The sequence below is a fragment of the Toxotes jaculatrix genome, chromosome 19, assembly GCF_017976425.1.
Source record: "Toxotes jaculatrix isolate fToxJac2 chromosome 19, fToxJac2.pri, whole genome shotgun sequence".
In the NCBI taxonomy this organism is placed as follows: Eukaryota; Metazoa; Chordata; class Actinopteri; family Toxotidae; genus Toxotes; species Toxotes jaculatrix.
Window position 1 is genome coordinate 2824840 of NC_054412.1, and position 15610 is coordinate 2840449.

The following is a 15610-nucleotide window of genomic DNA, read 5'->3' on the forward strand; positions in this document are numbered from 1 at the left end:
GCTAAGGACGTAATTAGAAGTCTTATTAATGTCTCTTGGTCTTGCCAAGGTGAGCCAAGTCAGGGAAGAGTCTTATAAGAGCAGAAGTCTTTTATTAAGGCTTGACTGTGGTGAATAGTTTGCTGCTTTTATACCGTAAGAATGTATTTCTGTGTGTGTGTGTGTGTGTGTGTGTGTGTGTGTGTGCGTGCGTGCGTGCGTGCGTGTGTGTGTGTGTGTGTGTGTACCTGAGCTCACACTCAAGTATACCTTCTCTTTCACAAACAGACACAAGTGTTTGCTGTTTCAAAAATAAACAGTTGATTCGCTTCTTTAAACTGAGCACTGGAGAAAAATCTTTTGTTGTATATAAATTAAAATCTAGACAATACAAAAGCACAGGTCTGTGGAGTCATCAACCCGAAGGTTCAGTTATTCAGTTTATTTTCATTTTAAAGTGCGAGCCTAGCAATGTTTTGTATTTTGCTTATTGTGAACATCCTCGTTGTTGGTTTTGGTTTTAAAGAATAAAAACACTGGTTTTATCTTTTTTAATTTTATGTTAAATGTAGCGGCACATACTGTTTAATACGCATTGCTGTGAGGCTGTTTTCTGAAACACTTTGTTTTATTATTGTATTTTATAGTTTATTTCCTTGTTGGATCACAAATCACAAACCTGTGATATCTCCTTACACATGAGATATCTGCCTGTCGCTCAGAGTTTCTGACTCTTCCAGTTAAATTCTTCATTGTTTGATATCAAACAAGTATTTAAGCAGAGATTCGCCCGGGTCATGTTTTAATAATTGAGTTCTTTATGAAGTAGAATGGCTAATGTAAGTCTCATCTTCTGAGTGCTACTCAATCACCATTCATTCATGCTTCACAGAACTGACCTATTATAAAACAATTACAAGAACAAGTGCTGCACTTCACGATCCAAATATGAGCTGCAGTTTGTCAAGCAATCCTCAATCAGTGCTCAGTTCTGGGAGATTATTATTATTATGAACCCAAACAGCTGCAGACTGTATTTCAACAGGACAACACTTGCTTTAGGAGTTCAAAAAGTTTTATTCAATGAAACACCGATCTTTTGGATTAAAATTCCGTTGCCTGATTGTGGAGTGAAAGCAGCCTAATGAATCGGTCAAAGATAACGGAGACTCCGGTGAAAACTGAAAGATGTGGAGGATGTGGTGAGGATGTGGTAACCCTAACCCTGCTCCTACTTTCTGTGAAGCTCCCTACAGTTTTACTGTAAAATACTGTGTTCATTTTTAATAGATTGTACAACAATATTAACCAAGCACCACGTTTTTAGGCAGAATGGTGGACACTCACAGTGATCTACACACTTTATGTTCCCCTTTGAAAAAAATAATGTCTTAATGGACTTTTCAATCTGACTAATCTGATCACATATATCAAGAGATACGAATATGTAAAATGGTAGATAAGAATAGAAATCTAAATAAATTAACCCCAGTTTCTTCTTTAAAAACATCCCGTGGTTTGGTTTTTCACAGCCTTAGATTTCATGTTTAAGTGACTGAGCCTAAGATTTTAAGACTTTTCTTGAAGCCAAACCAATCAACATTTGTTTGAATCTGGCCTCTCTCCTCAAAACCCACAGGGTTTAATGTCAAACAGACTCCTGCAGCAGTGATGGAGGTTTAATGTGAGACTTTGCTGCCCCCTGATGGACTTCTGGAGAAGTACAACTTCTCCCCAAAGCCCCTTCTCCACGCAAGACTCTAAACCCAGAGGTGTCCAAACTGTCCCACAGAGGGCCGTGTGGCTGCAGGTTTTTGTTCCAACCAAGTAGCAGCACACCAGACTTGACTCATTTCATCAGCTGATCTCAGTCTTCAGACAGCTGATTGGTCAAACTGTGTGCTCTTCATTGGTTGGAACAAAAACCTGCAGCCACACGGCCCTTTGTGGAACAGTCCGGACACCTCTGCTCCAAACCAGTAGGAGGTCTGAATGAGTAGCTGGGATTATTTCACTTCGTCTGTTATAATCTGTGATATTTATTAGTTATGAGGTTGTTGTAAATTCTTATAGTTTCATCAAAAACTTAAAACAAATAAAATTAAAACAAAAAAATATTGCATGTCTTAAAAGGCAGAATTAAACCTGTTAACTTCCTTTAAGACCAGATACTTTACTGAAGTAAAATTGAGTTTTGTCCATAGCTGAAGGTCATACCTCCCTTATAAGCTCTTTTTTTTAATTTTTTTTTTTTATAATTTTAGTCACACTGGTTGTTTCTGCCATAAAAAAAACAAAGTTATTTCTCACAGCGGATACAACAGGCATTTTGTATATGAGGACAAACCTACCTGCAGCACAGCCTGCATTAAACATTAAAACACACACACACACACACACACACATAAACACGCTGAGGCTGCCTCAGTCAGCTCTAATGCAAAGTTCTGGTTAAACATTGGCCCAAAGTTTGCCTTCTGCCTTCTGTTGTTTTTACACTAAAGGTCCAGCAATTGTTGCAGACATTATTGACTTAGTAATTAAAGTATTTTAACGTGGGGATTCTGTAATCATTACATATGCCACCATCTGTCCCTGTGCCGCTGCATGAGAACCTGAAATGGATTTTTCCTCCTGAGTAGATAACGTATAAAAACCAATCAAGAGGGGAGGAGGGAGAACGGCCACGTCACCACCATTCATCTAAAACAGTCCGACTCATGCCAGTATGGATTCCTATTTATCAGGGTTTTTATTTAATATCCAACAGTCGTCTGCAGTTTTAACTGTCTGATATGACGGCTTTACCTCCCTAAATACAAAGACGCTTAGAGCAAAAAAACCCTGCTTTACTGTAGTTTTTGTTTAAGTTATCTGTTCTTGACTATTTGCTGCTGTGACCACAAGATGAATTTTCAGCTGCATCTTTTGAAATGTTGGTCTTTTGAGTTTGTGTGCATCGTGATCTGTTGTTGATTGTCTTTTAGCCCTTAAACAAATCAACTGATCAATAAAAAAAACCCATAAATCTTAAATTACTGCTACTAAACATCACACATATAATTTAAGTGTCACCTAAAATCTTAAAATTGAAAAAGAATTCAGTCCCTGGCAGATAAAAGCTTTGAGTTTTTCTGTCAGAGGAAGCTGACCAAACAAACCTTCCTGTCTGAGTCTCCTTTGATCTTGTGGTTTTACGACGTCCCATCTGGTCCAGAACCGACAAACTCGAGAGGAGACATGTTTCCGTGTTTTACTGAGGTCACCATGGTGTGATAATAAAAGCTTATGTACAGACATCATCCACCACCCCTCCCACCCTCCCTCTCCATCTATCTTTGTTGGTTCTCGTAACATTTTGGTAAACACTATTATCTCAGTCATATCTCGCTCCATTGTGTCGCAGAGAAACCAAATAATCACAAATAAAAACCTCCCAACTTTGATCCCAGGTCTTCAATTGTGCTTCCGTCCTGTAATCTGCGAGTTCAGCCATTAAAGTGTCATGTGTTTAGTGGTTTGACATGAGCTCTTTGAATCAGAGGAGATAAGGATTCTATTGGGTTCTATTATTGACTGAAAGTCAATCTGCTGCAGAGTCGGACAAAAGCGAGAACTGTTCCCTCTTCTGTTCTCTCCAGTATCTCCATTGTTAGTATGAGAAAAATAGAGTCCAAACAGGCAACCGGCAGTGGCATGGTAATAATCCACACAGTCAAATCCACTACTGTACATGTATCTTACATCAACCATTATTAAATGGACTGACCACTGACTGATTCCAACTCTTCATCTGTCACCATGAGGTTAACATTTGTGGTTCTGAGACACTTTTCATCTAGAAAATGTGTGTTTGTCAGTTACTTTGGTTTATGACCAAATCTCTGCAGAACTGATGTTCCCCTCAGCCTTGGCTGTACTTTGTGTACATGTTAACACACCAAATACTGTGTAAGATGGTGAACATGGTGAACTTTATGCCTGTTTAACAGCAGCATGTTGGTATTGTTGCTGTGAGTATGTCAGTGTGATGAATTTGGCTCAAACAGGGCTACCATTAATGATTATTATGATTATCAATTCATATGTTAACTGTTTAGATCATAAAAAAGGTCAGACAATTGTTAGTAAGTCTTTAAATCACTTGTTTTGTCCAACCAGCAGTCCAAAACTCAAAGACATTCCAGCAAACGCTGGGCATGAACAAAAAAAAAAGAGTTCATAAACAAGGAAACAGCATCTGTGATTTCATTTTAAAAGATTCTGTATTTTTGTCTAACAATACCTGCATGTTTCAGGTATTCGGAATTAACAAACTCGAGCGTGGTCTCTATACAAGCTGGCCAGTGAATATATGTCTGAGAGCGGGTGTGGATAGCAGTGCTGTTGGGTTGTTTTCCCACTTGTCTTGCAGTCAGTGAAAAGCATGCCATTCTCACTTGCAGGGCTTTATTTACAAGAATTTGTGCAGAGAAGAGATGGAAGCCCTCAGGCATCATGTAAGAACAAAAGCACTTTTTGTTATTATCACAAAACTGGAAAAATTACTCTTTGAAATATACAGTAGTGGATAGAATAAATATCTGTGTCAGAGTGACTGTGATTTTTAAGTAATAATCCACATTTTCATACAAATGAACATCTTTCCTTTGCTCTTCTGTTGACAGCTTCCTCAGCTATGGTTCATACTGCACCTCACAGCTCGGATGTCCTGGGTTTGCATTTGGCTGAGTGTCTTTGTCGCATCATTCCCCTCATTTACTCCACCGTGCTTGTTTTTAAACATCCAGCAGTGTTGGTGCATACATACATTCAGAATCTGGGCTGCTCAGCTGGAAACTGGACTCCAGACTTCACTCGAGCGGAAGTGGGTGTTCTCGGCGTCACTGTACTCCTCCTGAGCCCATGAAGACAGTATTGATGGGAGGCAGCGAGGACACCAGGTCCTGCACGTCTGAAGATGACGTCACACGCTGCTGAGACAACAGTGTTTCCTGCGAGGGGAACGGAGAGGGAACGCCAAACATGCAGGGAGCAGATCCTGACGAGGGGAGGGAATGATCTGAGGAGGAAACAACAGAAATGTAAAACCAAAACATTTCAGCGTTTAGTTCTGAGCTATACACATTTTAAAAGAGCTTTTCTGTAGAGAGTCTACAAATCTACAGATAGATAAGGGTCGTTTTTCATGCTTAAACTGTAAACTTATCAAAGGCTGCTGTTCTGAACTGTAGTACAAACCTTCTACCTTCTCCCACAACGGCTGACCTGCTCCACTTTCTGCCTCCGTGAAATAGGCTCCCGTTGTTTTCCTTCCCGGTTCGTCCAGGATGTTGAGCGGATCGTGGACTTCAGAGTACGTCGAAGGGAAGGGACGCAGACTGCTGACGCTGCTGATGACGGACACGTGCTGGTCAACAAGTGATGTCATCCTCTGGCTGTCCAGGTAACTGCTGTTGCCATAGTAGCCTGCCACAGGAGGAAAGTTTGGAAATGAGCTCCTGTTTTCTGAGAACTGTGTTAATAATCTGGTGCCATTTGCTGCTGCTTCGTTTGAGAAGATGTGAAGCAATCACAGGAAGTGATGTGTTCAGTTTACAGTGGATATAATTTCATTTACAGCTGAAAACTTTTACTCCTAATATGCAAAAAGTGATTTTGCATTCTAATTAAAAATTACAGGCCTCTTTGTGTAAATGACATGAGTAATTCATGATGAACAAGCTCATACGTGCATATTATAAAGCTGAATATTTTATTTAAAAACACTGAAATCTGTATAGAACAACATAACAAGCTGTCTTGTGCATAATTTTATATTTATTTCCCTGTAATGAAAATATGGGCATATATGGAATCTTTGCTAAATTTAAGATCCTGACCAGAATTTAAAATAAATTCAGGAAAGTTGAAGAGACTAATTTCTACATTAATCCCACAAGCCGAGCCGTCCTTACCACTGTGTCCCGGGGCAGAGTACGTCTGTCCCTGACACCCACCACTCGAGGGGTTCAGTCCAGCCCCCACAAAGCCGAACCCCTCAGCGGAGTCCAGAATCTGGGCTGCGCTCTGAGCATCCAGCCCCTGTTCGGTCTGAACTGGATCTGAACCTGAACTATAGCTGGATGTGGGTCGGGCCGCAGAACCATAAGGAGTCAGGGAGCAGTTTGTGCTGCTGGATGAGTGATGGGCTGATGGAGGAGGATGATTGTAGAACAAGTCTTTACTCAGCTGCTGGTCATTAAAGGAGGGGTATCGAGACAGGTGGTAGGCCAGGGACAAAGTCTGAGACTGAACTGAAGCCAGGCACTGATTCTGGGTCTGAGGTCTGAACCAAAAAAAAAAAAAAAAAAAAACAGAAAAAAGGTTATATTATAGTTGTATCAGAGATATCCATTATCCATATTGTTCATTATATCAGAGAAAGATGACACTCATTTGGTATTGTTGATGTTCAATGCCCCTTCAGTGTCAGTATAAATGAAGCTGACCTGAGTGCAGGCTGGTAGTTGGAGGTTGAGGAGCTGCTGGTTGGAGGGAAGTAACCAGGGCTGGTCTGAGGTAAGCAGTGGTACAGGGTCTCTGGGTAGGAAGAGCAGGGGCTGGGCTGGGTCATTGAACTCAGAGAGGAGAGGCACGAGGAAGAGGAGGAGGAGCAGGTGGAGGAGGAAGAGGAAGACGTCAGAGGCCTCCCCGCCATGGGCCCCTGGTTGATGACGGAGCCTCTGTGCACCAATGTCGCTGGAGAGATGGGGGGCGTCATGAGGGGCCCGCTGACCTGGGAGAGGTCCATCTGACCACCTGTGTGTGAAGGGACAAAGTAAAAATGTTCATGTAACAGGCACTGATGAACCCACCATACACGACCTGACCAGCACCAAACTGCAGTCTGACAGTCGATGACCAGCTGGTGAACGTACAGAGACTGTGATACTAACAACAGTGAAAGGCTTTAAAAACTTCAAAGACCAAAGGAAACAGGTATTAGTGGAGAATACAGTTTAAATTAATTATAATTTGTGCTATTTCTTCTTCTTGATTTACCTGAAACTGTGAAACCTGGAGCATCCGTCACCTGGTAGACGACCGCGCTTGTCTCCAGACTTTGCTGCTGATTGGCGGACAGAGACATATAGGTGTGCTCTCCCAGAGACTCATTCTTCACCGACTGGTCAACAGCAGCATTGGCCTTGTTGCGATTAGCAAGAAAGCAGGAACTAGGTGAAGCCATGAACGCTGCTTTACTGGCACCTGAAAGCAGAACGAGCATCACAGTTAAACCTGGATGAACAGTCCCAACATGAGCCATTTTTAAATTAGACTTAAAAAGATGCTGATTGATTAACTTTCACTTTTTCACGTTTTCTTCTCTGTTCTTTGTCAGTGATGTGTCTCTGATTATCATATGAGTTAAGTGTTATGTGCCTTAGCTTGATATCATATTTAACATCCAGGATATAAGTGAGCAGCTGGATATTTTCATGTATTTAGTGTCTGTTTTGATGATACCTGCATTTTTCATGTATTTGTCCAGCAGGTTCCGCAGGTCCTGCTCCTTGTCATTGTTAAACTGAGTCTCCAGAGCCAGCAGGATGTACTCGTCCAACAGCATCCTGATCAGATGGAAGGAACCTGCCAGAGCCAAAACACAAAAAAAAAGAGGTAATCAAGAAAGATTCGAAGATTTCAAACGATATCACACTGTGCAAATCTGGACTCCCTGACTCCAGCTGAGCACTCACTTCAGGATTCCTCTGTTTGACCTTTAGGATCAAGCTGCTCTTTGTTTGACCTGCAGGGTCACAGGTTGAAAACCCGCTGTGTTTGAGCTTTACTGTGACTTCAGGGAGCGACCCACCAAATGGCCAGTGTTTATTCACATACACGCAGTCTGTGTGCGTGTGTTTGAACAGAGAGCACGCGACCCTCAGATAAGACTCTGTTTAATCAAGGTGAGTCTGGCCATTACAATTTATGGCGCTATTGTAGCAATCTGCTCCAAGCTGTCTTGTATTAGCCCTGTGTGTGTGAGAGTGTGTGTGTGTGGTCAACACATCCTGTGGACTGAATGATGTAGAAGAAAGGAGCGCAAAATTAATTAGCTAAGTGACACAGTTATCGCAAACAATAATCACCATGATGCCTTCATGTTCAGTATGGAGCTTAAATACGTTTTTCTGATAGTGTTGGATTAACTGTGATACCTCTTGTCGCTTCTTGTCCCCTCTGTGTGAAGATTTTCTTACCAAAGCTGGAGGCGTTGTTGAGTGTGAGGTTGTGCATCACTCTGGCACCAAAGAAACTCCACCTGAGCAGGAAATCCTGAGCTCGCTTCTTCACTGATCGACCGCTCTGCTTCCCGGGCTGAGCAGAGAGAAAGACCAAAAAAAAACTAAACTGCCTGGTTGCACAACAGGACATTTGCAAGACCACGTAGTGTGTCCACACAAATATGAGTACACACAGTGGCAGGTGAACAGCTGTTACCTTGATGACTTTATGCTCCACGACAGAGTCCAGCCACTCGATGAAGGACTCCACTGTGGCGTTCTTCCTCAGCAGCTCCTTCAGCTCCTGAAAGACGGTGATGGAGTCATCTGGAGAAAAGAAAATTAAAAAAAAAAAAACACAGGAGACGACAAGTAGCTTCATTATTACTACGAGAGATTGTCATTAGTATTAGAGCAACAGAAACAGATGATGGTTGTTTCTTTAATGCTGTGGAAAAAAACATGGTTTGCTTCTTTTTGTCCTCAGATCAGTGTACGGATTTGTTGACGTGAATCATCTACGACTGACGTCTTAATAAAAATGTTGTCTTACACTCAGAGTAGATGTCTGGGTCCTGGTCTCCAGCGTTTATGCTGAGCAGAGGCTGCGAGCTGATGCTGCTGAGATCCACGTTATCGATATCAAGCACCATGCTGGTCACCACAGCCTGGTCAAACAGCGCCGGACGGGCTATCTGGAATAACAGGGACATGAAAACAGACCTCAAAAATCCAAATTTAGTTTATTTTGAGATATCAGAGTATGCTATGATCTATATAATCTATTCTTCATAAATGTACCTGTGCCAGGTGTAAGAAAGACGTCTGTCTCTTCAGGGAGGAGACAAAGCGGCGTGCAATGGGGAGTTTCTTTGCTGCAAGACATTCTGGAAGGTTTTCCAGGGAGGAGGCCAGCCAGTGCTCCCAGTGCTTGGCAAAATTTCTGATATCGGCCAAAAGACTGATGGAATAGCATCCACACAGATTAGACGTCTTCTCAAATCATATCATTGTAGTTACAAATAACTATTTTCAGTTGAAACTGAACTTGCCAGCTGAATGCTTGTGTTTCTTGGGTAAAAAATGTCAGTAAAATTTGATGGATACTAATGTGAATTATGGCTAAAACTACAACCTTTCAGCTACAAACCTTTCAGGCATCTCCTGCATTGTAGCAGGAATCAGAACATCTGTTAAAACCTGAGAAAAGAAAGGATTCATTAGTAAACCAGAGCAATGCACTGCCAATCCACACTGCTATCAGAGAGCCAGAGAGGACAACAGGATCTGCCCTCATTCATTTCACTCATAAAGTTGAGTTGTAGCAGTGTAAAATAAAACATAGGCTCAAGGCACCAGTACATTTAAATGAATATAATGTGAATTCGGTGGGTGCAATGCCTTCTTTAGCCTACTGAGTTATGTTTATCTTTCCTTCTTGTCCTTCTTTGTCATAGAAATTGCTACTCCTGGAGAATGAAAGACTCTCCGTGATGAATCAAATCTATTTTGGTGAGAAGGACGCCACAGTAGTCTTTGGTTGTTCTTTGGAAAGGACCTTCAAAATGCTTGCTTTCATACCGGCACGTAAGCAGGATGGAAAGAACACGTCATACTGAAGTACAGAAGGTACCCCAGAGATTTTTTCTTGTTGATTTTTTTTTGTTCAAGAACATTTCATTAGGACAGATACTTTGGGCTCATGGAGATTGGGATTTCATTTATACGAAAACGCACACAGAAACAGAAACAGTATTTAAGAACAACCTTATAGAGAATGGAGTCGCAGACACAGAAGATGTCGACTATAACAGGGTTTTCCAGCAGCGGCAGCAGGTGGTCGGGCATTCCCTGCCAGAAGTGGAGCAGAAAATTCTGGATCTGAAACAAAATATTTGTAGAGTTGTATCAGTCTGAGTGGACGGAAGATTGATCTCTTCACTACAATTTAATACTCTGAGGTAACAACAATAAAATGCTCTCATGTGACACAAATGATCACCTCCTCAAAGTTGACATTAATGGCGTTGTCCAGGATGCACTGGCAGTGTGTTTTATACATCATGATCAGAGTGTCCACCTGCAAACGGACAATGAAGCTCTGACATTAAATTAGTCTGAAAACAGTTGATAGTTAAAAATAATTATTTTTCCACTGGAAATGCAGAAGACTTCTTGTTGTTTGTTTCTAGTAAATATTCAATGTATTCTGTGAGTGTTAAAATTAATGTGACACTGGTTTATCACCAACCTTTTCTCTGGAGATGTTTCCCTGCAGCAGAAGATGCTGAGCGTTGGGGAAATCTGGCAGCAAAGTTCCAGTTTTAGAGCTCAGAGAGTATTTCCTGGTGAAACCTCCCTGGAACATGAAATCTGTGTTAGTTAGACACTTGATGTTTTGTTTATCCTGATAATGTTATTTTTATTTGAGTAAAGATAATCAGTTTTTTTTTTTACCTCATTCTTGAGCTTGCTCCCTGAAAACCTGCAATGAAAGAGAAACAGATTCAATTTTGATCAAATGTTAAATCATCAGGGACTTTACAGTATAAATATATAATGTTTGGGCACTGAGGTCTAAAAAAACCCACACACATACTACTGTTCATTCCTTTTAGAGTATTTACAGATTTGTTCCAAATGGACTAAACAGAAGAAATCAGCATGTGTCATTAGCACGCATACTCAAACTGCAGCAGAAAATTTACGGAACAAAACATCAAAGGAGAAGAAGAAAAAGAAGAGGAGAAGGAGGAAACTGGACTAAATCCTGTTAAATGTTACCTGGTCAAACCTTTTCCAGAATACACAGAGTGATAGTAAGCACTGCTCTCTTTGATGCCGATTCCATAGTAATGATATCTGTTAAATGTTGAGATAATAATATCAAAGTGTGATCATGAAGTGCAATGATGAAAAAGAAAATAATATTGCACTGTGCTACAACATCTTGGAGCTCTTGTCTTACAGGACAGTTTTTTGGAAAAATTTTAAATATGAACATAAAAGGCTGAAAGTTAAATTTTGCATTTACTTGGAGTGTCCTCTGGTGCCCAGTCTTCTTGTTGTTAGAAGAGGAAACTTCTGTCGGATCGTCTGAGGAGAACAGGGGGCATAAAGTTCTGGTTAATTCAGCTCTGTCCCACAATTTCAAGGAGGAAAAGGAAAGATTATTGTATCAGATATAAATGTTGTGAGTCAGTCGTCAGATCATTGTCACTGAATCAGTGTCAGGATTCTACAGTGTCCTTATAATGTGGTGTTTGTAGCTTCTACGGTGAATAACAAAAAAAGTCTGAGGAAAAACAAGTTAAGAGGTTAAATGTTTAGGGTCTTAACTTCTGCAGTTTGATATTTACGCTTTATTAATCTATGACTTTTCATTTGGATCGTCCAAACGCCAGTGCAATAGAACATAAGAACTCTGCAGACACAAGTTTAATTCATAAAGAAACACACACACCTTTCCAAATGTTGCAGCACAGGCCGGCTCCAGTTTCTCTTTCCTGCAGAAGTCCAGATAATGGGCATAGAGGATACATCGAGGCAAACACACTCCCTCACACACGATGTAATTCTCCTCCAGCCTGTTGACACATCATTGAGAAAAATCAAATTAGAGCAAAGCAGACTCAGATGTGCTGAACAGAAAAAATATGTGCTATAACATCTGGTTATCAACAACTGTAAGAAGTCACTCCAGGTTCTCATTCTTGTTTGTTCTTTATGATGGAGGACACAAGGTTCCTGTGATTCAAACAGGATAGTATGTGACTCCAGACACCTTTGCGAATGATTCCTTTACTGGTGTAGTATGTAGACTTCTTACCACTGCAGAGTGAGCTGTGTCTGTTTCTTCTTGTCTTTGATGATCTGACTGATGGTCTTCCTGGAGGAGGAGATGCTCTGTTTGATGGTCAGGTCTGGGTTGAAGTCCACCAGGTCCTGGTCTTCTTCAGAGGACGGCGTCTCATTACTGTCCTCAGCTTCTGAGAAAACATGCAGACAAACACAGCACGTGGTTCACAGGAGGAGACAGGTGCACTTTTCAAGTTCAGCTGTGCAAAAATGACAGCTACACATAAATAATAATAATAATATTTGTCTTAAACATGTGCTGTAAATATTTCTTGCTATTTTTCTTGGTAATTAATTATGATTATGTGATTAAATAGAGTAGCTGAGCGATCTTTTGCTTATTCTCATGCTGCATTTAGACTTGTTTTAAACTAGTTTAATTTGCTCCTTCTTCTAAAACCTCCTTCCTCTCTCATCATCATTACAGATTATGCCATTTACAATTATACCTGTCTAAACCTTGTAGTAGTTCAGTATCCATCAGATGTTACAATGATTTTTCCTTACTAATGGAACATTTTACATTTCTTTACCAGATTAATTTGTTTCAGTAATTCCTCTGTGCCTTCTGTGTCTCCAGCAACTTCACATGCCTCAAGGATTTAATTTGTTAATTCAAACATTTGTTCTGATGAAAGAAATTAGTTTGAAGTCTTGTTCTCTCCACTCAAGGATCGTGACCAAAACAGATTTTTCTGTCCTTTTCTGACCTTGAGAAAGTGATTTGTACTTTCACATATCCCTTCACCGAGATTGCTGCTGGTGCGCCTGTGCGGTAAACAATGAAGTGTGCGAGCAGTGTTAAAGGACTCAAATAATGGTCCATCATTGTCTGAAGTGTGCCAGAACACCTATTCAAAGACGTGTACTGTAACTGTAACCGTGTTTCGACTTCTCATTGTGCTCACTGAGAATGTCTTAATTGCTTTTTGGTCTCAAACAGTTTGCATTTTTCTGGAGAATGTCTCTCCCTGCAAAACTGGAGTAAAGGACACCCTACAGTGAGAAAAGAGACAAATCTGAACATTACTACAGTCATGTCACGACGATAAAAACTAGGAAAATAATACTACAATAATACTACACTAATACTACTACAATAACTAAGCATCAAACAGGCCAAATTCATTAGAATAAATGTTCTAATACTCATTTAAAAACAGCACAGAAATAAATAGGTTATAGGTTCTCTAAACTGAGTTTAGAAATGCAATAAGATGCTTCAAGTAACCTCAGTGTATCCATAAGATAGTGTAATATCCAGTGTTGGGACTAACACGTTACAAAAGTAATTAATTACTGTAACGCGTTACTTTTTGCTGTAACGCGGTAATGTAAGGCATTTCAAAAAAAAGTTGGTAATATTTTACTCGGTACAAATGTCAGTAACGCGCGGTGTTTTTGTTTTGTTTGTTTTTTTTAATACAAATTCGCCAAAATCACCGCGAGATCAGCAGAGGAACGTCCGTGCAAAGTGTTTCATTTCCTGTTGTTAGCTTAGCTAGCTTCTGGTTTACTACAGAAGAAGAGAAGGGACGAGTGCAGCAGCAGATCCAGCGTTGGACAGTACGTTCGCCTGTTACTTTCAGTTCGTCAGAAATAAGGACATGAAGAATATCATAGTTAAATGCGCTTTGTGTGCGAAACCTAAAGATCTCTCCACTTCCCGAAATAGCACCAGTAAGTTAAGTAAACGCTTAGAGCGGTGCCATGGTAACGCGAAGTTAGCGAAAAGGAAGCAAGCGGATGACGAGTGGGAATAAAAACAAATCAAAAAAATGCATTGTATGATGCTGCATTGTATAACACCACTATCAGACCGAATTTGTTTTTACTTCATTTGAGCCTTCTCTCTTTACTGATTTCTTTGATTTTGGTCATTTATAAATTGCACCTTCATCCCTTTTCATGTGTTTTCATCATCATCCTATTAACATTTGTGGGCAAAAAAGTTTGAGGAAAAAAATAAGTGTAACCTTGTTGTTAATGCAGTCTGTAGCTGTAGCACCACCATGTGGTTGATTGGTGCCACTCTTTTACCTGAGCAAAGCTAGAACTTACCCATAAAAAAAATCAGATTTAAAGACTTTGAGTGGAAATTATATAAGGGAAAAGATAAAACTGTAAAAATACAAGAGGAATCTTAACCATGTAAAACAAAGTCTGAGTCCTCTTTTTCTGAACTCCCAACATTAATAATACCACATTAACACAGTTACCTGATTTAATCCCAGAATCATCTTCCTGAGGAAAATGTGTCTGTCCATTAAAATCTGTGAGTGTTTCCTCTGGTGAGCTGCACAAATTCTTGGTTAAAGAGTGAATCAGAAACACTCCATCTCTGCCTGAACTCTCGTTGCTGCGCTTCATCGGCATAGTGAATGTCAAATTTTAAAAATCCACCAAAGACAGAGAAGAAAAAGAAGAAAACTGAGGTCAGTCTGCTGTGAAAAAAAAGCAGTCCACTGCAGTTCATTTGTCCTCAAAGACTGTGAACCCGCTCTGCACACAAATGAATCCTTAAACACTGTTTGCCAATCCCTCCTTCACACAAGTCCAGGAAAAGCTCACCAACACCATCTCCAGCATTTTGGTGAGTTTTTACCAGCTGCAAACAGAAATGGAAGAACTCCCTGTGCTGCTGATAAACCTGACAGAGCCACCTCAGACTAATAAAGCTGTGCTCTGGGGAGGCAGAGCTAATGAAGCCGTGGATGCATTCATCATATTTACAGAAGACTGGGGCTAATCCAAGTTATTAATGATTAACAGAAAAACCCTCATCCATCTGTCCATCCATCCATCCTGCCTCCCACAGTCAGCTGGTCCTTTATATGAACTTATATACCTGTAAAAACCTAAAGGTAGTAATAGTAATAGTTTTGAAAACTTTAGTACCTGTGTATGCATCTTGATTAGATAGTAGTTTGTGACACTTGTGTTAACCTGCTTTGGGATTAATTTTAAGCTCAATGAGACTTTTACCTGTTTAAATAATGGAAAGCAGAGAAAGAATGTTTTATTTCAGCTGAATCCACGGGTCTAAAACAAAACTTTAAACAACTAATTTTGGTGGATTTAACATTTAAATACATTGCATTTATGCTCTATGTCAGTATGACATCTCGTGTGTAGGTATCATCTCAAAATTTAAGATTTATTATCATAAATGAGACTTTTTAAGACATTTTAATTATCAGATTTAAGACATAAGTCATTTTAAGGATCCGTGAATTTCCATGACCGTATTGTTTTAATAAAAATAAATAAATAAATTAGACTTATCATATTTGCACTGTAATATTTGCTTCGTATTTTAAGATCTGACCTGGAGGCCATAACGAGCTGACCTCTGACCTGGACTGCAGGAGGAGACAGGTGTCACAGGGCAGTAGCATCTTCAGCTACCGGCTGGATCACAGACATGAGGCGGGACGACAGGTAAGAAAACAGGCACGAAAGTGTGTCACGTAGCTGTGGACAGAGAGCTGCCCGGTGCTGCC

The 15610-nt window shown here is 40.3% G+C and overlaps 1 protein-coding gene across 1 annotated transcript; it reads right to left on the minus strand.

Annotated features, from left to right (window-relative positions):
- Positions 1 to 4862: 4862 nt before the first annotated feature.
- On the minus strand, positions 4863 to 14483 carry rfx6 (regulatory factor X, 6). The gene is made up of 20 exons (XM_041064677.1): positions 14327 to 14483; positions 12079 to 12235; positions 11713 to 11836; positions 11284 to 11345; positions 11034 to 11111; positions 10707 to 10734; positions 10501 to 10608; positions 10252 to 10329; positions 10017 to 10130; positions 9400 to 9449; positions 9051 to 9210; positions 8803 to 8944; positions 8467 to 8576; positions 8226 to 8343; positions 7489 to 7611; positions 7024 to 7230; positions 6471 to 6780; positions 5937 to 6307; positions 5245 to 5448; positions 4863 to 5041 (listed from the first exon to the last, which is right to left on the minus strand). Exons 1-20 carry the CDS (start codon positions 14481 to 14483, stop codon positions 4863 to 4865), a joined length of 2880 nt encoding a protein of 959 aa, XP_040920611.1.
- Between the last annotated feature and the right edge of the window lie 1127 nt (positions 14484 to 15610).